This window comes from Rhinatrema bivittatum, chromosome 8 (assembly GCF_901001135.1).
Source record: "Rhinatrema bivittatum chromosome 8, aRhiBiv1.1, whole genome shotgun sequence".
NCBI lineage: Eukaryota > Metazoa > Chordata > Amphibia > Gymnophiona > Rhinatrematidae > Rhinatrema > Rhinatrema bivittatum.
The window spans coordinates 148,477,992-148,499,744 of record NC_042622.1 but is presented as its reverse complement, the minus strand read 5'-3'; the positions used below and the strand labels follow the sequence as shown (position 1 = coordinate 148,499,744).

Here is a 21,753-nt window from a genome sequence, read left to right as displayed (position 1 = left end):
AGCTTGCACAAAGCCTTCCAGAATTTTGCCGTGAAATGAGACCCTCTATCAGAGACAATGTGCTTTGGTAGACCATGTAGGCGAAAGATGTGTGCCTTCAGGAGAGATCTGGGAAATACTGATATAGGTTAAAGTCACTGAGTGCAATCATGGACTGCAGACTAATGTTTAAACAAGTTAGAAACTCAACTAAAAGGGAGGCATTGTGAGAGAGCAGAACAAAGGTGAGGTCAATATAAGAATTTCATATGGGCAAATAGTTTCAATTGTCACTCATGTTAATCATAAGGATTGTTTAAATGCGATCAGAAGACCACCACCAACTTGCTTACCATTTCATAGTTGTGAGATTAAGGAACAACTTGGAGGACACAGTTGGTTCAATAGGACAGTGTCTGAGTCAGAAAACCAAGTTTTAGTCACACAATGGATTTGTCCTTCAATAAATCAAAAATGATTGGTATCTTTTTAGAAACTGATTGGGAATTTACCAATAAAGCAGCTAATGTAGATTTAACTATTTGTTGAGTACAATGTTTTTAAATTCATTGTAAACCGCCAAGTTTGAATTTCCAAATTGACGGTAAATATTATTAATAATAATAATAATAATAACAACAACATGAGAAGAGGGGCATTCCCCGTACCTTCCCCGAAGTTTCATGGCAGGGTATGTTACGGGGACACTTAGTTCTCCTGCACAGTTGTTACTGTTTCATGGCAGGACATGTTACAGGAACACTGCAGTGGCTTTCTGGATGGTCGCCCACATTCCTTTACTGAATAACTGGGAACACAGGGGAAAGTGTGTAGCTTTTGTTACTTTCCTGGGTTTAGCATTGCTGATTCCTTTGAAAGTATCCAGGACTAAGACTAAGACTCAGCTAATATATTTTTATTTTAACCTACTGGAATTAGAAATGGAGGGCAGCTTTAGTACCGGGTGTTGCATAACCCTTGCCTCCCCTCTCCACAGCACCCCACTGAATTATCCCATTAATATAATTTTTGCACCATTTTGTAGGACATTCAATTTGGAATGTATCAGTACCTTACACATTACTTACATTTATTATTTATGGCCAGAACAATTGATAGCATAAAACAGCATCAGATTGACTATAATAAGTATATTGCATTTTGTGAGGCACGTGATGCTGGAGCAACCTTTATTACAAAAAAGTGGATTGCCAAAAAATTAGGTTGAAACGAAAGCTGGATTCAGAGGACCTGGGGCAAGACTGCTGATGAGTGTTTTACAGAAGTTGGTATCAATCAACCACTAAAATTGTCTCAAGAAAGCCAAAAATGTATTGAAAATTCCAGCAGCAAGCAGATGAAAAGCTGTTACCAGGTGGAACGAATGATTTTGAATGAGAGGAGGAAAAAAGTTGATAGAGGAATAGTTTATCATTATCGAGTCAGGGTTGGTATCCAGGCGTTTCATGATATTTTGAAACCATCGAAAGCCGAAGCTCATATCCAAGACAGGATCTGGCTGGAAAATTGGTTAAGAAATTGAGATGAAGAGGATTTCCTTCATTTAGCGCCTTCTGACAAATTTTCATTTGGTCAATTTGAAAACCAAAATTTTCAAAATGATTGAGTTTGTTCAAAAACTTTGAATGAAATTAGCAATGAGGAACATGATTGCCAAATTGTCAGAAGCCCTGTTGCATTGGTCTTTTTGTCATGTTCACAGCGAAGAAAATGTGAGTAATCAAAGAACATGGGGAATCTTGGGATGGCGTCTATTTTCAGAATGCGATTTTAGCTGAAAATGTTATCTCATTTTTGAGTGATCCGGAAAATGTTTTGGTAGTAGGCAAAGCTACTTTTGTCCATGATAAGGCACCATGCATGTGAGCCATCGCCACGCAACAGCTGCTTAAAGAAAATGGCATTGATTTTTGGGATAACGACATTTGGCCAAGGAGCTCTCTCCAGACTTGAACACTGTCGAAAAGATAGGTGCCATTATTAAGGATGAAGTGGAGAGTTTAATGTTGAAAGAAAGTGGTCAGGGAAGTTATTTTACTGAAACTGTGTCAAAATTTGGAATTGGTCTTATTAAATTCAGATAATGATATCAAATTATTTCAAAATTTGTTGTGCCCATACCCCACTTGTTTTAAAGTCATGTTGCAGGCTAACGGTGGGTAAACCAACTGTTAATTATATGTTGTTTAATTCCAAGTTGAATGCTGATTTAAATGGTATATTGCATGTTTCTATTAGATTCTGGTTGCTGTTGCAATGGGGGAGGCAAAGGTTATGCAACATCGAGTACATGAACTATCTTGTATCTGCTGTCATGGATGGTAATTTTAAAATATGAGTGATCGCGCCTATGAACACTCATATATGGGCACGTACATGCAAAGGAGGAAATTTTGCAACATGTGCAAATGAATGCACATTTTGTAAAATGCACGTATGTAGACGTGGCCAGTTGTCTGTGTAGGTGCGCATACAAGTGCATGCATGCTCACGGACGCACACTTCCGTGAGTGCAGAACTTCCTGTTCTTCCTAGGTGTGCTGCCAAGATGCCTCCACCAGCATGCCAGCCAAATTTTACCACCAGGGACATTGCCCATTTGGCATCCCTGGTGGTATAGAATGAAAACAGGATGTTTCTGTGTGCTGGTTTGAGATGCAACCTCAGGAGGAGCATGCAGGCCTGGGAGGATCTGAAGGAGGTCTTCAATAGAAGAGCCTAGTGTATGGGGAAGGGCCAGTAGGAGCTGGGGGTCGGTAGGTGGTGCATGATGAGGCCAGTAAGGGCTGGGGTAGGTAAGTGGTGAATGGGGGGTCCAGTAGGGGCTAGAGGTGAGTAAGTAGTGTGCATGGGGAGGCACTAGAGTGCCAGAATTGTCCAAAATATAGCACCAGAATAAATATGGTTGCCTGTATAATGTTATATATATTAAAAAGCATATTTTAATATACATATATAACATTATACAGGCAAACATATTTACTGTGGTGCTATATTTTGGACAAATCTGGCATTCATGTTTATGTATAGCAGCCATATATTGTTAGGGCCTGTTGCTGTCCCCTTTTTGTAAACAGATATTTCTGCTGCTTGCACTGCACAGCTACCTTAATAGTAACCTAGGGTATTAGGGCCCTTTATGCAGGCTGCCTGTGCAGGTATACATTTGGTGCAAGTGCCATCGCATCACTTCCTTGTACAGTAATCAAAATATTTCTTCACTAAGAGGGTGGTGGATGCCTGGAATGCCCTTCCGGAAGAAGTGGTGAAGGCTAAAACTGTGAAGGATTTCAAAGGGGCATGGGATAAACATTGTGGATCCCTAAAGGCTAGAGGATGGGAATAAATAAAAAAGCTTGGGGGTAACCTGCAAGGAACAGCAGTTATTACCCTTAACAGAAATGTGAGGGGTAACCTGCAAGGAACAGCAGTTATTACCCTTAACAGAAATGTGAGGGGTAACCTGCATGGAGCGACAGTTACTACCTTGGGAAGCTTTCTGGGCAGACTAGATGGACCATTTTGGTCTTTTTCTGCCATCATTACTATGTAATGGAGTGCAAAGAATCATGCTGTTCATTTGACATCAGTAGGATATATGATGTCATACCATTATGGAAGTCCCTGTTACAGTTATAGTGCACCAGGGGTGTAGCCAGAACTGATTTTTTGACTGGTCCCAAGTTTAACATGAGTGGGCACTAGGCATACAGGTCTGAGCCATGAAGTTATACTTTTATTGATAAATAATACTTTAGAGTTCTCCTGACAACAGATTTTAAATAGTCTGTTACAGATTGGCCATCTTCCAATCTTCAGATACAGTGGATGATATTAATGATAGGTTATAAATGATCTGAAATAGGTCTGAACTTTCATTTTTAGTTCTTGCAGAATCCTGGGGTGTATGCCATCCAGTTCAAGTGATTTACTACTCTTCAGTTTGTCAGTCTGGCCTACCACATCTTCCAGGTTCACCATGATTTGGTTCAGTTGATCAGAATTTTCACCCTTGAAAACCATCTCTGGATCAAGTATCTCCCCAACATCTTCTTCAGTAAACACCGAAGCAAAGAAATTGTTTAATCTTTCCACGATGACATGCGCACGCATGTTATAAAATTGGTGTGTCCATGTGTGTGCACCGGGAAGCATGCGCACATGGACGCATGCACGCCCATTATAAAATCTACCTCTGTTCTTCTTCATTGCAAAAAAGACAGTTCCCTCAGGCTGTGCATCAATTATTGTAGCCTGAACGCGATCACCAAAAAGGACCTCAGGAGGGCATATAACCTCATAGGTATCAAGGCTGTAGACAAGTGGAAAACAGCGTTTAACACTCAGGATGGACACTACAAATACCTAGTTATGCTATTCGGGCTCTGTAACACCCCCACTGTTTTCCAAAAAATGGTCAATGAAATCTTTTACAACCTTTTTTACTCCTGTGTGTTCATACATTTAGATGACATCTTAATCTTTTCACAAATGTCAGGTTCCCACCACTGAAATATCTACCTCATTCTCCTACTGTGAGAGAACAACCTTTACGCCAAGTTGGAAAAGTTTCTTTTCAGCAAGAGGAACTCCCCTTTTTCAGGTACATAGTATCTAGAGATGGATTCCGCATGGACCCCACCAAAGTAAAGGCCATCAGGGACTGGCATCCCCCAAAGGGCTCCAAGCGCTACAGAGATTCTTGGGATTTGTGAATTATTATTGTCAATTTACCCCAAATTACTCCTCCATGGCAGCGCCACTCACTTCTCTTACCTCAAGGGTGCGAACAACAAAGACTGGCCACCTGAGGCTCTACAGGCCTTTCAGAAGTTAAAGAATGCCTTCACTAACAAGCCATTTTATTTATTTATTTATTTAGAGGCTTTTATATACCGATGAACGTTGGGAACATCTCATCGGTTTACAGGGAACAAAACATGCAGCAAAACAAGCTTTACAGAGAACAATGAACAATGCACAAAAATAGAATAATATTGGGAAGGAGCTCACAGCAGAGATTCCACATAAGACCTACCAGCACCGGCACCCAAAAGCTCAAACCGAGGGGACTGAGGATTGGTATAGGCAAAGCTTCAGCTGGGTCTCTGCTTCGACAGGTCCGCCTGCTGATGGTGGTAACCTGCAGGGCTCCACCCCACAGGTTAAGCCAAACCCGCCTCAGAATAAGGGTCCATGAATGCAACACCCATATTCATTCAATCTTCTTCTCTGTAAAGAGTGCCCAGGTATGATATTAGTGCTCATCCTCTAAGCCCTGCAGTCATTAAAGTGACAATATCCATATCACTGTGCCTGTCCCCTGAACCCTCCAGTCCTAGAGATGATAGGCTCTGTGTCTCTGTCCCTGCACTTATGCCCTGAGCTCTCCAGTCCTAGAAATGACAGGATCTGTGTCCCTGTGCCCATACCCTGAGCCCTCCAGTACTAGAGGTGACATCTCTGTATCCCTTGCTTATTCTCTGGGCCCTCCAGTCCTACAAGTAACAGGATCTGTATCTGTATCCCTCCCTGAAGTCCTTAAGTCTTAGAAGTGATAGACTCTGTGTCTCTGCACTCATCCCCTAAGCCCTCCAGTCCTAGAGGTGACAGGCTCTTTATCCCTGTGACCATCCTCTGAACTGTCCACTCCTAGAGGTGACAGGCTCTGGATCCCTGTGTCCATCCCCTGAAGCCTTCAGTCTTAGTGGTGACAGACTCTATAGTAATGAGGCTGGGTTAGATCCATTCACTGTGGTTATGAAAACAATATTGTTATGTACCTCATAATTTTGCACACAAGTCTTTTCCACATGTTTTGCTCACTTGGTCCTACACAGTGCTGTCTGCTTTTAGGGATACAAACCAAGCCCCACCTTTTGACACCCTAACATGCTCCTGGTCAACAGGAAGATGTATATTGCCAGAAATATAAAAGCAATTTCTTAGAAAACAGAAACAAATTGTTGCAGGGAAGGTGAATTATTAGTCAGGTCTACTCTCCATTTTGTCCTCAGACCAAATTGTTATGTAACTAGACTACCAATACAAAATGTGCCAAACAACCAGAATTTGAATTCTAGGAACTGATTTATCATTGAATTTAATCTTGTAATTTAATACCATAGAGAGGAAATTTATGATTCATCTATGCGTGCACTGAGTTTCAGCTCATAATTACATCTATAATTGTAATTGCCACAAAAAGTACAATGGACAAACAGAAAGTCTTCAAGAAGTATATAGATGGTGGACCACTTCTGAACCCTTCCCTCACATCCTCAGCACTGAATCTTTTCTTTGTATCCTTCCACCTCTGAACCCTTCCCTTGTATCCCCCCACATCTAAACCCTTTCCTCATATCCCTGAGTCAATCACCACCATTCCAAACCCTTCCCTAGCATCTACCTCTACCTCCAAACTCTTTTGTAACACCTACCCTTTCCTCCAAACCCTTCCCTTGTACCTACCCCTACCTCTGAACTCTTTGCATCCCTCAGTCAACCACCACTATCTCTGACCATTTCCCTTATGATTCCCCTCTCTAAATCCTTTCCTTGCATATCCGCAATCTCTGAATGCTTCTCTTATCCTCCAGCCACCTACCCCACCTTTAAACACTTTCCTCACATCCCCCACCTCTAAACCTTTCCTAATATTACCCATTTTATCCAACCTCTGAATCCTTGTTTCCTATCCTCTAGCCACCTACCCCAACTCTGAGCCCTTCTCTCATGTTTCCTTCCTCGAATCCTTCCCCTGCACTCACCCCTATCCCCAAACCCTTCCCTTGTACCCTCCAGTCAACCACCCTTATCTCTGAACCTTTTCCTCAGGTCTACCCACCTCTGAACCCTTTCCTTGCATCTTCACCATCTCCAAACCCTTCCCTCTTATCCTACAGTCACCTATTCCTACCTCTAAATCCTTCTTTCACATTTCCCCCACTTCTAAATTCTTCCCTCATATTCTTCAGCCACCTATCCCCACTTACCTCTGAATCCTTTTATCTACATTCCAGTTCTCTTCTCCCCTGTGCAACTCATTGCTATGTGCAGGTCTGTGTGCCTCCATGCTTCTCTGTAGTTTTTCCTTTTAACATCCTTCATTTAATCTTGGTCTTCTTTTCCTTTTTCTAGAAGATGTGATTCACCCCAGAGCTCTCCTTTCATTGGTCTTCTTTGTGGTATTTTAAATTCTCATTTGTTGTTGACTTGATGGGAAAATACCCAAAGAGGGTAGTAAGACAAATCACCCCTAGACCCCAAGCTATGCTACCATTCCATTGTTTTAGATTTTTCTAGGCCATAACTCATGATCTATAAGTGTGCCATATTTCAGTATATATTCTATCTAGAAGTGCCTTAAATAAGCATGATGGACAGACAGAAATTATATAGAGAAATGAACGATTTCACTGTAATACAGTATGGGGGCAGCTTTCAAAACCCAGTCACATTGATGCAAAGTCCACAGGTACATTTTTTTCTTCTGGCTTTGCACCAGTTTTCAAAGGGAAAGTACACTAAAATTGCCCTAGGAAAAAATACCTGTAGAAATGCAGTTTTGAAAATGGAAATATCTTAACCCCACCTTAACCTCATCACTGGGAAAGTCTCCACACAATGCATCCAAAATAGACACATTGCATGCACTTTTAGCCAAGTAAAGTGTGGGCAATTTTCAAAAAGCCGTTTTACCTCAGTAAGATTTTCTTTGATAATTACTCTCTTCATGGCAAAGAAATACTAGTGAAACCTTGACTCACGTACTGCTGTAGTTGCTGTGTTGGCCATCTCTAAAGAGAGAGGAAACGGCCTAGAAGATACATGGAGACTCAGTGCCCTTTTCACTGCATAAATGTCTGTTCAGTGCTGAGGCACATTGATGGGAGAGTTGGAGGAAACTGAAATGGCCTTTGTCTGAAACCAACCGTTAAAGAAAATTTGGTCAGATCTGAGTGAGGCGCACAGCGAATTGGTCTAAGAAATCCAAAAAGTTCTTTCCCTCTCATGTTTCTTGGAAAAATATAATATTGTAAATATAATTTTAGGATGAGCCACTTTAAATACTACATCTGATGTGCCTATAGGATTTTTTTTTTTACCAGTATCTATAGGCTTGCCTCCTCTCCTTCTGGGTGGTGGAATGTGAATTCCTATTGGTTGAGCAGCCAAGTTGAAGGGAGAGGTCTGGGGAGACACTGGAGGGTTAAGGATTGGGAGGCAGGAACAAGAGAAAAAAGCAACATGGCAGACCCAGACCATAGGGAGCAATCAATCAGAACCCAGCCTGCAAGACAGCCACCTAAAAGGGTCTCCGAATATCATCCTCCCCAGTTCCTCTCTTGATCCTGAGAAGCCTGAAATGACTCCTCTTGCAGAGCTTGGAGGTCAATTAGCAACTTTCTTAACTAATCTTAGCACGTGGCTTAACCCTCTAAAACTGGATGGCTGCCTCAGCCAAGGAAAGATGGACTGCTTCCAGGTGCTTTCTAATCAGGCATCACCTTAGGTGACAAGGGCTGGAATATAATTCTTAAAGAGCTACCCTATCTCCCCTGAAGCCCAAAGACACAGGCTCAGGCTGTTTCTGCAGGAATTATTGACATCTATTGTCTCCTAGTGCTGGATCCCCTTTTCTTTCCTCTTTCTAACCCCCACCACACCCCTCCTCCATTATCTATCTCTGCACCACCCTTCCCCTACCCCTGCTCTCTGTCTCCCCCACCTAAGCTCTCTGGACCTTCTCTTATCTGTTCAGCATTCACTGAGTCCCTGTTTTGATGCACCTATGCTGGGACTTTGCACTGTGCTGTGTACACTGTCAGCTACATATGTAAACATCAATATTTTAATGCAAATTTTCTCATTCAGGAAGCCGATGCTTCCCACAGTCAGTTTTTATCTTACATGTGGTGCACAGGGTTGCTTGTTAACACTATATTTATTTATTTATTTATTTTACATTTATAGACTGCCCATCTAAAATTCTAGGCTACAGTTTTACACTCACAAGTGGATAGTGACATAGCACAAGAAACTAATACAACAAAACAAGTATAAAACCAAAAAATACAATAAAAATTATTCAAATAAAATATATTAAAAAAATAGCATAAATAACGATCTCCATATTTCTGCCAAAGCAATTTGCAAACCTCATATTTGTCTTATATTTGCGAGGCACATTAAAGGTTTTCAATCAGGCAAATTAAAAGCTTTTTTTTTTAAATAATTTCCTGAACTTTAATAGAGAACTCTCTTCCTTTAAACTTAGGGGTAGAGTATTTCATAGATCGGATCCTGCACAATAAAAAAGACATCCCTGAGATATTCCCGAGAGATATTTGGCTGCTGGTTTAAACCTCCACCTCCTCCAAGTCTGTCCTTCCCTGAAGAAATGGTCAGCTAACAAGTAGCCCTAATACAGAGAGTCCTAATACATTGTAAGGGCCATGCCCATAAGTTCTTAGTTGTATGTAAACCGATACGATGTGCAAACGGCTATCGGTATATAAGAAACGCTAAATAAATAAATAAATAAATACGTTTAGAATGCGCTGTTACACACAAATGTGCAGCAAGATCATATCTTGAGCATTTTATTCCAGTTCCTCTCTGCAGGAGCCACTGGAAATAAAAAAATAGTTACATACTTTCAGGCAACACACAGAGAGATCATTAGTACACAGAGCATTTAGAGGTAAAATATATCTCAGAAATACATTATGGGGTAGATTTTAAAACCTACGCGTGGGCGTCCATGTGCGCGTCCTACCCGGCGCGCGCACATGGACGCCCGATTTTATAAGGGAGGTGCGTGCGCGTTATAAAATCGGGGGTCGGCACGCACAAGGGGCTGCACAATTGGAGCAGCCTGGGAGGGAACTTCCCAACCCTAACCTCCCTTCCCCAACCAACCCGCCCCCTATACCTGTCCTAATCCCCCCCCAAAAAATTATTTTACCTGCTGCCTAGGGGCAGGCGCAGGTTGCACACACTGGCACCCGGTCGGCACATGATCCCCTGACACAGCAGCAAATGGCCGCTGTGCCGGAGGCCTCTGTCCCCGCCCCCCGGACCGCCCCACCCCTTTCCCGAAGCCCCGGGACTTAGATTCGTCCCGGGGCTTTACGTGCATCACCAGGCCTTTGTAAAACAGGCCCGCGCGTAGGGCTTTTAAAATCTGCCCCTATTTGCTTTGGCATTAATAGACATGAAAAATTATTAATTTCCTTGTATGTGTGGGCAGTTAATTTTCCAGGAGGCTTCCATTGTTCTGCCTTTTCTAGATGCTCCTGGAACAAGGGCCATTCTGCGTCAGAAAACTTGTTAGACATTTTTGGAAGCATCTCCATTCCGGGCAGTACACTCCACATTTGGCTCTCCTTACCTCACTCCATAAACCCTCCCAAACTTAGAGGGTGCCCTATCTCAAAGTGTCTAGAAAACAGACCTTGTCAGTCCTGGAATATTAAAGATCAGGATGTGTCTGTTAGTATAAATGCAATGGGAAGTCATCAGTCAGTGTTGTTGCAAGGGGTGTCCTTGGTCAGGATTCGTGTAGAGTATATTACAGGAGAAGTCATTCAGTGGTAGTGCAGGGGGTGTCATCATTCAGTGGTCGTGCATGGTGCACTGTAGGTGAGTGAATAAACTGCAGCACTACCATCCACAGGTGAATTGAATATACTGCGACAGTACCATCCATAGGACAGCCAATAAACTACAGCTCTTCTCACCTGTAGGAAAACCAAACAAACTGTGGCACTACCAGCCATATACTACAGTAGATGAGCTAAATAACCTGCAGCACTACCACCTATATGAAAGCCAAATAGACTGTGGCACTACCAGCCATATAGTAGATGAGGTGAATAAACTATGACTCTATCACCCATATATTAACTGAATAAACTGTGGCACTACCACCTGAAGGCGAGACAAATAAATTGCAGCATTACTACCCATGAGAGAGTCAAATAAACTACAACACTACCATCCATAGGAAAAGTAACTGAACTGTGGCACTACCACCCATGAAAGAGACAAATAAATGGTGGCACTACCACACATAGGAAAGACAAACAGCAGCACTACTGCTTATAGGAGAGCTGAATAAGCTGCGGCACTACTACCTGAAGGAGAGCCAAATAAACAGTGGTACTACTACCCATAGGTGAAGCGAATAAGCTATATGCTGGGCTCCACTCTCAGAAGTCCCAGCCAGATAATCACTTCTGTATACCTGGTTGTGATTTGTTGGATAAGTCAAGGACACCACAGCTGTTCCCCAGAACCCATTAAACCTATGAAATCTCACAAATAAGAAATCAAGAAAAACAGAATTCCATTAATAATCCAAATTTAAAAAAAAAGAGGAGTAACAGCGAGAATAAAAGTGAACCTGCTGTACTTTAATGCCATCTCCAAAAAGGAAAGAATAAAGTAGCAGAAATAGACACAATAGCATACACCGAGCATTCAGCTTCTTCCACTCCATAAGGAGTGGAAGAAGCTGTCTAGAGATGTCCAGAAGTGACATCTCTAGACAGTGGCAGGGGGGGGCAAGACAAAGTGACATTTACACACATCACGCCCCACCTGCTATTAAATTGGCTATAAAAGATACAATAAGAAAAAGTCCCAAGGTCCTTCTGTACAATTTAAAAAAAACAAAAAAACAACTGCCCAGTTTCAACTTCTCAGTAAAACAACCATTAAAATTATTTGAGAGCCTCATTCAACCAATTCTTCTATATGGGTATGAGAATGCACACTTTGGGGTAGATTTTAAAAAGGGGCGTCCATGTGTGCGTGCTACCCGGCACACGCACATGTACACCCGATTTTATAACTTGCACACGCAGGAGTGGGTCGGCGCGTAAGGGGGGTGCACAATTGTGCAGCTTGCGTGGGCTGAGCCGCGCTGCCTTCACCCGTTCCCTCCCAGGCCACTCCGAAATCAGAGCGGCCTGAGAGGGAACTTCCCTTCAGCCTAATCTGAACTTCCCACTCCTTCCCCTAACCTTTCCTCCCCCTAGCCCTACTCTACCCCCCCCCCCCCCCAAATTTTTATTTTATCTTTTGCGCCTGCCTCTGGGCAGGCGCAAGTTGCACGCACCGGCAGGCTGCCAGCACACGATCCCTCGACACAGTGGCAATGGCCACTGTGTTGCAGGCCTCTGGCCCCGCCCACGCCCTGCCCCCGGACCACCCGCCTCGCCCCCGGATCGCCCCTTTAGTAAAGCCCCGGGATTTACATGCGTAATCTTTTTAAAATCTGGCTCTTTATATTTACAAGAAGGGACAGAATCTCAATATAAATCCTGCACCTCCAGCTCTGTACCATAATCTGCATCCACTGAAAATGCCCCAACAACGGATGATGCTTACCCTTACAATTCACCATTCAAAAAAACCCCTTTCAAATTCTGTTGACCCCTCAGCAACAGCAGCACAAACGCTTCCCACTACCAGAAACATTGGGGCCGATGCAATAAAGTGTGCCCGGCCTAGTTTACACGCGGTTGGACATTCATTTGGGATGTGCTAGATTATTGCCTGATGCTGTAAGGCTATTAGCTATTACCCGCCACTGCAGAAAATCGCTTGGCACCCAATGCACACTTTTTAAGGTGGCAAATTTAACTCCAGCCCCAGAGGTAGCGTAAAGTCAATCTGCGAGTCAAGGGTTCATGAGAAATTAAAAAATACGGACCTCTGTGGTTCCTCCTACTTAGTATCATTGTGCCACTTAAATATACTGCTTGCGGTGTTGAAAAATAAAAGCATATTGGCTTGATTTAAAAAAAAAAAAATCTTCTGGACATACAATTTAGATGCCCCTAGCTATCGGCATCTTCAGCAACCTCAGCAAAATGAGCCAGAAGAAACGGGATAAAACAGACCTCGAATTGAGCGCCCATTGCAATTGTGGGCACCCGATGTATTTGAGTGCTAGGGACGCACAATTCTCCCCTACCGCATCCTTTTTTATGCAGCCCCTCATTTAAATACTGCATCAGGCGCCCAAGAGATGTGGCTACATGCGTATTAGGAAAACAGGAGCTCATATTTCAATGCGCGACTTACTGCATCGGCCCCCTTGTGAAGCAACATAAAACTAACAAAAAGAAACTTAGAACCTATATAGCAAACTGTCACACCATAACAGCACTGACTCCAGGGACTCAAACAGTAACAATGCTAGCTATGAAGAGACAGCACTGGAAATATTACACCAGGCTCTAATATTACACTTAGGGGCAGATTTTCAGAGCCCTGCTCGCCTAAATCCGCCCAAAACCGGGCGGATTTAGGCGAGCAGGGCCCTGCGCGCCGGTGAGCCTATTTTACATAGGCCTACCGGCGCGCGCAGAGCCCCGGGACTCGCGTAAGTCCCGGGGTTCTCCGAGGGGGCGTGTCGGGGGCGGGCCCAGTCGTCACGGCGTTTCGGGGGCGTGTCGGCAGCGTTTTGGGGGCGGGTACGGGGGCGTGGCTACGGCCCGGGGCGGTCCGGGGGCATGGCCACGCCCTCCGTACCCGCCCCCAGGTCGCGGCCCGGCGCGCAAGAGGCCCGCTGGTGCGCGGAGATTTACGCCTCCCTCTGGGAGGCGTAAATCCCCCAACAAAGGTAAGGGGGGGGTTTAGACAGGGCCGGGCGGGTGGGTTAGGTAGGGGAAGGGAGGGGAAGGTGAGGGGAGGGCAAAGGAAAGTTCCCTCCGAGGCCGCTCCGATTTCGGAGCGGCCTCGGAGGGAACAGGGGTAGGCTGCGCGGTTCGGCGCACGCCGGCTATACAAAATCCATAGCCTTGCGCGCGCCGATCCAGGTTTTTAGTAGATACGCGTGGCTCCGCGCGTATCTACTAAAATCCAGCGTACTTTTGTTTGCGCCTAGAGCGCAAACAAAAGTAGGCTATTCGCGCTCCTTTTAAAATCCGCCCCTTACTGTATTAGGAAAACAGAACAAGTCAGGCAGAAACTACATGCTGATACAATAACCAACCTCGTTGCCTTGTATAATAATCCTATAACTCTCTACACAACAAGGAAACCTCTTGTTATGTGGTTATTTGTGCGGTTGCCAGCCTCGAGGCAGCCTTTTATTTTGACTGCCCCCTTCGGATAGCTCCCGTGTTTTATTCTTTATTTCTTTTCACAACCAATTTTTTGTTTTTTTTTGTTTTTTTTATTTTTTCCTTATTATGTCATTATTCTTTCCAAGTCCATTGCTCGATTCCCCCGTTATGCGGACCGACCCTTACTTTCCGCTATTAATGCTTTAATCAAGTTCACTTATCTCTTTGATGTTCTTAAAAATTGCGGCTGGTTTTTGGGTCTATCTCCGCCTGCCCGACATGGGCCATGTTTCGGCAGCTCACTGCCTGCTTCAGGGGCCGCGGGAACAAGCTTGCGCTGGGATCCTCGTATGGACCTTCAATGCAACTATTTTCGAATCCTGCTAAAACATGGGTGATGTTGTTATCCTTGTGCTCTTTATATAAAATTTCCCACTACTCAAGTTTAAAAGTACTTACTGTTTCTAGTTCCTCCATCAGGTCCGCAGCCATATGGAAATGAATGGTCTATAGTTGTCCATCAGGTCGGCTGTTTTGGCGAACATTAGCAACGATTCACAATTGTGATTGCTCGTTTTGAATTCATCGCGAGTCACCACAGGATTTATTAATAACATAAAATTATATAGTCATAAAAAGATGCAATAAAGAGTTAAATACGCTAAAACCTCCACAGGCTGCGGACAAGATAATCAACAGCAGGTTTCCACCAGGTACGTCTGGCAGAAATTTTGTGCTGCCGACGGCATAAAAAGTTATTAAATATTTAAACAAGAATGGGGAACAGGATCAAAGTAGGGAGTAATAAGAGAGACAAAACAAGACCTATATCATTACACCATTGGGTTGGCACCATTTTAGTTATTCACGAAGTGTAATAACATTTGCAACAATAGGTGACGTCATCAATTGACTCGAGCAGCAGAGCACCCTAGGGTGCTAGCGCCTAGGATCTGAGGGAGACAATGTGATTGGCCCACAGAGTAGCTACAACAGGTATATTAAGAGTCGCATAGAGAGAGAGGCCGGATTTCTATGTGAAGGCGCCGCTCACGTTAATGAATGAACACGAAGAAACAGTAAGTACTTTTAAACTTGAGTAGTGGGAAATTTTATATAAAGAGCACAAGGATAACAACATCACCCATGTTTTAGCAGGATTCGAAAATAGTTGCATTGAAGGTCCATACGAGGATCCCAGCGCAAGCTTGTTCCCGCGGCCCCTGAAGCAGGCAGTGAGCTGCCGAAACATGGCCCATGTCGGGCAGGCGGAGATAGACCCAAAAACCAGCCGCAATTTTTAAGAACATCAAAGAGATAAGTGAACTTGATTAAAGCATTGATAGCGGAAAGTAAGGGTCGGTCCGCATAACGGGGGAATCGAGCAATGGACTTGGAAAGAATAATGACATAATAAGGAAAAAATAAAAAAAACAAAAAAATAAAAAAACAAAAAATTGGTTGTGAAAAGAAATAAAGAATAAAACACGGGAGCTATCCGAAGGGGGCAGTCAAAATAAAAGGCTGCCTCGAGGCTGGCAACCGCACAAATAACCACATAACAAGAGGTTTCCTTGTTGCGTAGTGAGTTATAGAAACTACATGCTGGCATAATAGCTCACCCCAGTCACACATGCAGAACACAGATGGGCCCGCACCAAATAAAATAAACAGACCATAACGTAGAAAGAGAAAGAGAAAGAGAAAACTTGAACTGGAAACCTCAGTAAGCCAGATTCTGTATGCAGTGCAAAAATGGAAAAACAGAAACAGCACCATTCCTCATAAAACAACAAACAACAAAATCAAGAAATATATAGCTTCAACCATTCTAATAAAAATAAATCATATTTCAAAACAGCTATCAAACAGAGAAAAACATCCAATAATTAAAAACTCATATTACAATTTTTAAAAATTTACCAAATACTAATAAAATATTTCAAAAAAGCAGCCACATCAAAAAGCAGCCAATATAATTTAAACTAATAGGAATAAATAATAATCCTCTGCTCCCCGTACCTGGGAACATTTGACTTCCAGTTATCCTGAGATTTATTCTAGATTAGTGGGGGAGGGGGAGAGTGCACAAACTTTCTCCTCCCTCTCTCTCTCTCTATTACAAACACTAACATGCATAGGGGCTGAGGCAATATTGTGCGCTGCGGCTAATGCATGGCTTAACATGCGATTGGATGCACATTTTGGACATACATCCATAACCCCCAATACAATACGGGGATTAGCGCGTCCAAAACGCGTGTCCAAACTGCTGGGTAGCCAATGGCACTCATCACATGTAAATTCAATGTAGATGAGGCTATTAGCTAATACCCGCAATGCAAAATATTTCCTGCGGGCCAACGCGTCCCTTGTAACATAGCAAATTTTATGCCAGCCGGGGCTCATTCATAAAAACAAAAAAATCCTGCTTTCCGTGGTTCCTCCTATTAGAACCGTTGCGATACTAAGTAGGAGGAAGCACAGAAAGCAGATTCCGATTAAAAAAAAAATAGTCTCGGGAAAAAAAAAAAATTCTGGGTGCCCAATATAAACGCACAAGATGCGTGGTCCAGGCCGTGTATCTTGAGGGTGTATATTGTGCCGGTGGTGGGAGAAAACGGACGCTCATATTGAGTGACCATTTTCCGAACCCACACTGACAGTCACCTCTCCTGGGCGCCGAGGAGGCGCTAGGGACGCACAGTTTTCCCTAGCGCCTCATTTTTAGCACAACCCCTCATTTAAATATTGCATCTCGTGTCCAGGAGAGGTGGCTGGGCACGCCTTGGGAAAACGCATGGCCAAACAAACGCATAGCCAATAGTAGCCATGACATGTAAATTTCATGTAGATGAGGCTATTAGCTATTCCCCCCAATGCAGAACAGTGAGCGCCCGTTTTTTACATACAAACATTGCATCTGCCCCATAGTCATTCTCGCGCCCCCATACACATGCTCATCCCACTGGCTCTCTCCCCCCCCCCCCCCCCCCCCCACACACACATGCTCTCTCTCTCACACTCAGTGGCTCTCTCTCCTTCCCACACACACACAGGATCTCTGATACTCAGTGGCTCTCTCTTTCACACGTACACTCACAGAGGCTCTCTTTCACACACTTAGTGTGGTAGGGTTCCTGGGAGTATGGCAGCATTACCAGCTTCCTAGAAATATGATCACTGACACTTTGTCACTTTGTCTGATGCTCCTCCGGGAACACCGTCCCCATTTTTCCATCTTCTTAGCATTTCAAATCACTGAAAGGGTCAGACTTCAAAGGGACCTCTCCTCTTTTTTTTTCCTTTCCCTGATCTGACCTGTGCTGTGCCCGGGTGAGGGAGCGCCATCTCATCCCTTGTCTCAGGCAGCAGATTGCCCTGAGCCGCCCCTGACTGCCACGTGGGCCGTCTCCAGTTTTATCCCAGCATTGGCTCTTGGATTTAAGTACTTGCCTTTCCAAACCTTAGCGCAAGGTGAGTTCCAAATTTAGGGAAAGGAGCTAGGTCCCTGTGCTAGAGGGCTTACAACGTGAGTTTGCATTTTAGGCAACAGAGGGTGAAGTGACTTGCCCAAGGTCAGAAGGAGCACTGTGGGAGTAATAGGATTTGAAACCTGGTTTTCTTGGTTCACAGTCCACTGCTTTAACCTCTGCTCCTCAGGTTGCTTGGGGCTGGGGATACTGTGGAGGCACCGCTCACAGGGAGTTGTGGTCATCGCTCAAAAGAAGCTCCTAGTGGATTTAGGGCCTATGATTGCTGGGCTCTAGAAGGAGCCTTAGTACGCAGCCCAGATCCCAGGACTCTCACTCTAATGAGCAGATCAGGTACAGCTGGGGGGAAGGGAGCAGACATAAAACAGGGGAAAGTTGCAAATGAAGGGTTATGGAGCCAGCACTGGTTCTGATTAAGCTGGAGGCCCAAAGGAGCAGGAAGATACATATAGGTCAGTACCCCCGCCCTGCCCAAAGAGTAATACATACATACATAGGGGCAGATTTTCAAAGGGATACGCACATACCCCCGAAAACCTGCCCCAAGCTCCCCCTGCACGCGCCGAGCCTATGTTCAATAGGCTCGGCGGCGCACACAAGCCCCGGGATGCGCGTAAGTCCCGGGACTTTCCTGGGGGGGCGTGTCGGGGGAATGTCACGGTGGCACGTCATCCGGGGGCGGGGCCGCGGGTGTGGTTCCGGCATGGGGGCGTTTCGGGGGTGTGGCCGAGGCCTCTGAAACTGCTCCTGGGCCGGGGAATTGCGCGCCAGCAGCTGGCCGGCGTGCATGAGTTACGCCTTGGGCAGGCGTAACTTTTCAAACAAAGGTAGGTGGTGTTTAGATAGGGCTGGGGGGGTGGTTTAGGGAGGGGAAGGTGCGGGGGGGGTGGAAAGAAAGTTCCCTCCGAGGCCGCTCCAATTTCAGAGCGGCCTCGGAGGGAATGGAGGCAGGCCGCACGGCTCGGCGCGCACAGGTTGCCGATTTTGCGCAGCCTTGCGCGCGCCGACCCCGGATTTTAAAAGATATGCGCGGCTACGCGCATATCTATTAAAATCCAGCGTACTCTTGTTTGCGCCGGTCGCGCGAACAAAAGTACGCACAGGCGTACTTTTTAAAAATCTGCCCCATATTGTTATTGCATGTTTTGCTTCAGGGGGAGTCATCATTCAATGTTAGAGTATTGTGCTCGACAGGGCAAGTCATCATTGAGAGTCAGTGCAGACTGTGCGGCCAGAGAAGTCATTAGTCAATGTGGGTGCACTGCAGGGAATGATCAACAAGGAATCAAGCTGGATTTTGTATTCATTTTTTTTCCCAATCAGACAGTTGCAAGTTACACTCTGGAAGGATCCCACCAGCAGGGCATAATTAAATCCCTGTGAAACACACAGGCCCCTTCACAGCTCTCGTTCCACCAGTTGGCCATCAGTTACTCTATGTTTTCACAGCTTACTTTCCAGTCACCTGCCCATGCAGTAGCGACACCAGTGTCTGCATTTGAAACCACAGCCCAATTCCAGTCTTTGTCCACACTGCACGTCCCATAATTCCTGCTGAGTCCCATATGAATCTGGACATGATAGTGTGGACAAGTCAGGGTCAAGGTTAGAGTGGGCTTGAATAAAATAAATGCATACATTTTGATGACGTGGCGGTCTCATTGATAATGAAGAGTTATTTCAAAAATATCAATGTTCTCTTTCATGGGGCCCTAATTCGAGTGTATCCAGACCTAGCTAAGTCTACGCAGTTGCGTAGAAAAGAATTCTTATCTTTGAGAGCTGAGACCATAGCATTAGGGGATAGCTTCAAGTTACGCTATCCCTGTAAATGTATCATTCAACTGGCCAGAAATACTTATGTTTTCTTTTTACCAGAACAGTTGAGGGCTTTTATTTCTGGTAGGAGACTTCCTGATGAGGAATAACGGGTATATATGAATATGTTGGTGGTCAGGGCTCCTAAATTTGAAAATGCTTATGTTATATACTCCTCGTAAGAGTTTCTGTTCTCTCCTGTTTTTCCTATGTAACAAGAGATTTAGATAGAGATATTTTGACTTGTATGATTTATAAGGCTGGTTAGCCTCAGATTATTTGTATACTATATCTCTGTATTTCCAATACAAATGTTTATTTGTATATTTGTTAAAAGATCATAAATAAAAAATTTTTAAATAAATAAATAAATGCATAAATAAATAACCCTAGCTCTTGCTATCCCTTTGCACTTTATACTACTTCTTCTTGCCAGAACCTTTCTTCCTCGAACGTTTGATAGGCAAGTGACACTTTAACCAGGGTTTTACAGTTCAGATACTGTAATATCAGAAGGGAGTGCCCCTCCCAATAACAAGGATGCATAATGCCTATAAAGGAGCTGCAGATGATGCCTGCACAGCTGGGTCTGCATCCCACACCTTGACCTGATCATTGAGAAGCTCTGAACTTCCCAAGTCCCATTCCATAGTCTGATTCTAGGGCAGACCGCCTCTTCCATGCTATTCCTTTTCTCTCACCTTTGCAGGTTTTGACCTCGTCAAATTGCCCATCCGATCATGAGGAAAGAGGATTGAATGAGGCTCAAACACCATGCATCCCCTTGCATCTCCAAGACTCTAACCATCTATTCCTGATAGCCCATTGGGTATATAAATCCCGCTCCAAGATAGTTTTCTCACTCCAAGGCTCCTGTTGGAAATTGGGTGGCTGCCATAAAAGACAGGCGAGGGAGCTCTTGGTTTGCTTTGAGAAGGAGGAGCAGGATCCCCGATGGTTCTGATACCAGGTTGACACCTTTCTAAACGGGGTCAGTGACCAGCCCCTCACGTCTCCTCCCTGAGATTCATCTGAGCCCTGTTCTGTTGACAGAGAAGTGATTAAGTGGGTCAGGCATGGCATTCACCGACCTGCTGGAGCCAATTGGTGGGGTGGGAGCCTTCCAGATCTTGCACAGTATCCTTTTAGCATTCCCGGTATGCATTGTAGCCTGCCACAACTTCCTGCAGAACTTCACAGCAGCCATTCCCTTCCACCACTGTCAGTTCCAGGTCCATGCCAATGCCACGCCTTACCTGAATGGCAACAATAGCCTGAGCCATGAAGACCTGATGAGGGTGTTCATCCCCCTGGATGGGAGCCAGACGATAGAGAAGTGCCGGCGATATAGCAGGCCACAGTGGCAGCTCCTGATCCCCAATGCTACCCTCCCCAACAGCACTGTGGCTGAAACAGAACCCTGCCTGGATGGGTGGGTGTATGACCGGAGCGTCTTCCGTTCCTCTATCATCACCGAGGTACATAGGGGTTGGGTTGGGGAGATGGAAGAGTGGTGCTGCATCTGATGTGTCATTCTTAGTGTGTATGTGTCACTGTGTGTGTTACTCTGCTGCTCATGGTGCCACTCCCAGTCTGATTGTCACTCTGTCTTGTGTAAGTGTCGTTCTCTGGCTGTGTTGTCTCAGTCCATGTGTCACTCGCATTTTCTGAGCCACTCCTGGTCTGTGGGTATCACTCCCCATCTGTCTGTCTCTCTGTGTGTCTCAATCGCTCCCCATCTGGGCATTGCTCTCACTGACCAGTCCATCTCTCTCTCTCTCGGGATTGTGGGAGTACTATGAGAGTGAGGCTGTGTGTGTTTGGTATGGAGAGCTATGCTCAGTTTGGGTACAAACTGGGGATTCTGCTTCTTTCTTTCTCTTTTTCTGGTTGTTTGGTGGCTGGAAGTAGTTGGTTAAGCTGACTTTAGTCAGCTTAACCTGGCCAGAATGGCCAGTTCAGGGGGAAAGCTTCCATCTAGTGAAAATGGTGCTGTTTTAATTCAGAGACATGGTGTTAGATTCCTGCCTCCAGAAAATGCTGGCAATAGGCGAGGTTGCTGATTGCAAGAACATAAGGTATGCTTCTAGAATGAATAAAGATGTTATAGTTTTTGTAAATAGGTCTGAATTAGCAAACCAAGTCATTTCAAAGGGTATTGTTTTGGATGGTACTTTTGTTTCTGTTATGCCTCTGTCATCCCCTTCAGTTAGAGTTGTTATTTCAAACGTGCCACCTTTTTTGAGCAATGAACAATTAGCAAGAGACTTGGCCGGGTATGGGAAGCTAACAGGTCCTATTAAAAAGATTTCTTCAGGCTTTAAAACAGAGAAAGTAAAACATGTCCTGTCTATTAG

General features: G+C 44.6%; 1 protein-coding gene across 2 annotated transcripts in view; it reads left to right on the top strand.

Moving 5' to 3' along the window:
• Window positions 1–21,753, top strand: part of LOC115096578 (solute carrier family 22 member 20-like) — a 70,137-nt gene that overhangs the window by 7,785 nt on the left and 40,599 nt on the right. The window contains exon 2 of one of the 2 annotated variants that reach the window (XM_029611372.1): window positions 4,499–4,603. In XM_029611372.1, the coding sequence (XP_029467232.1) occupies window positions 4,499–4,603 (105 nt within the window). Of the gene's footprint in view, window positions 1–4,498; window positions 4,604–19,834; window positions 20,875–21,753 lie in introns of those variants that run through there. The other variant, XM_029611371.1, reaches the window with a different exon arrangement.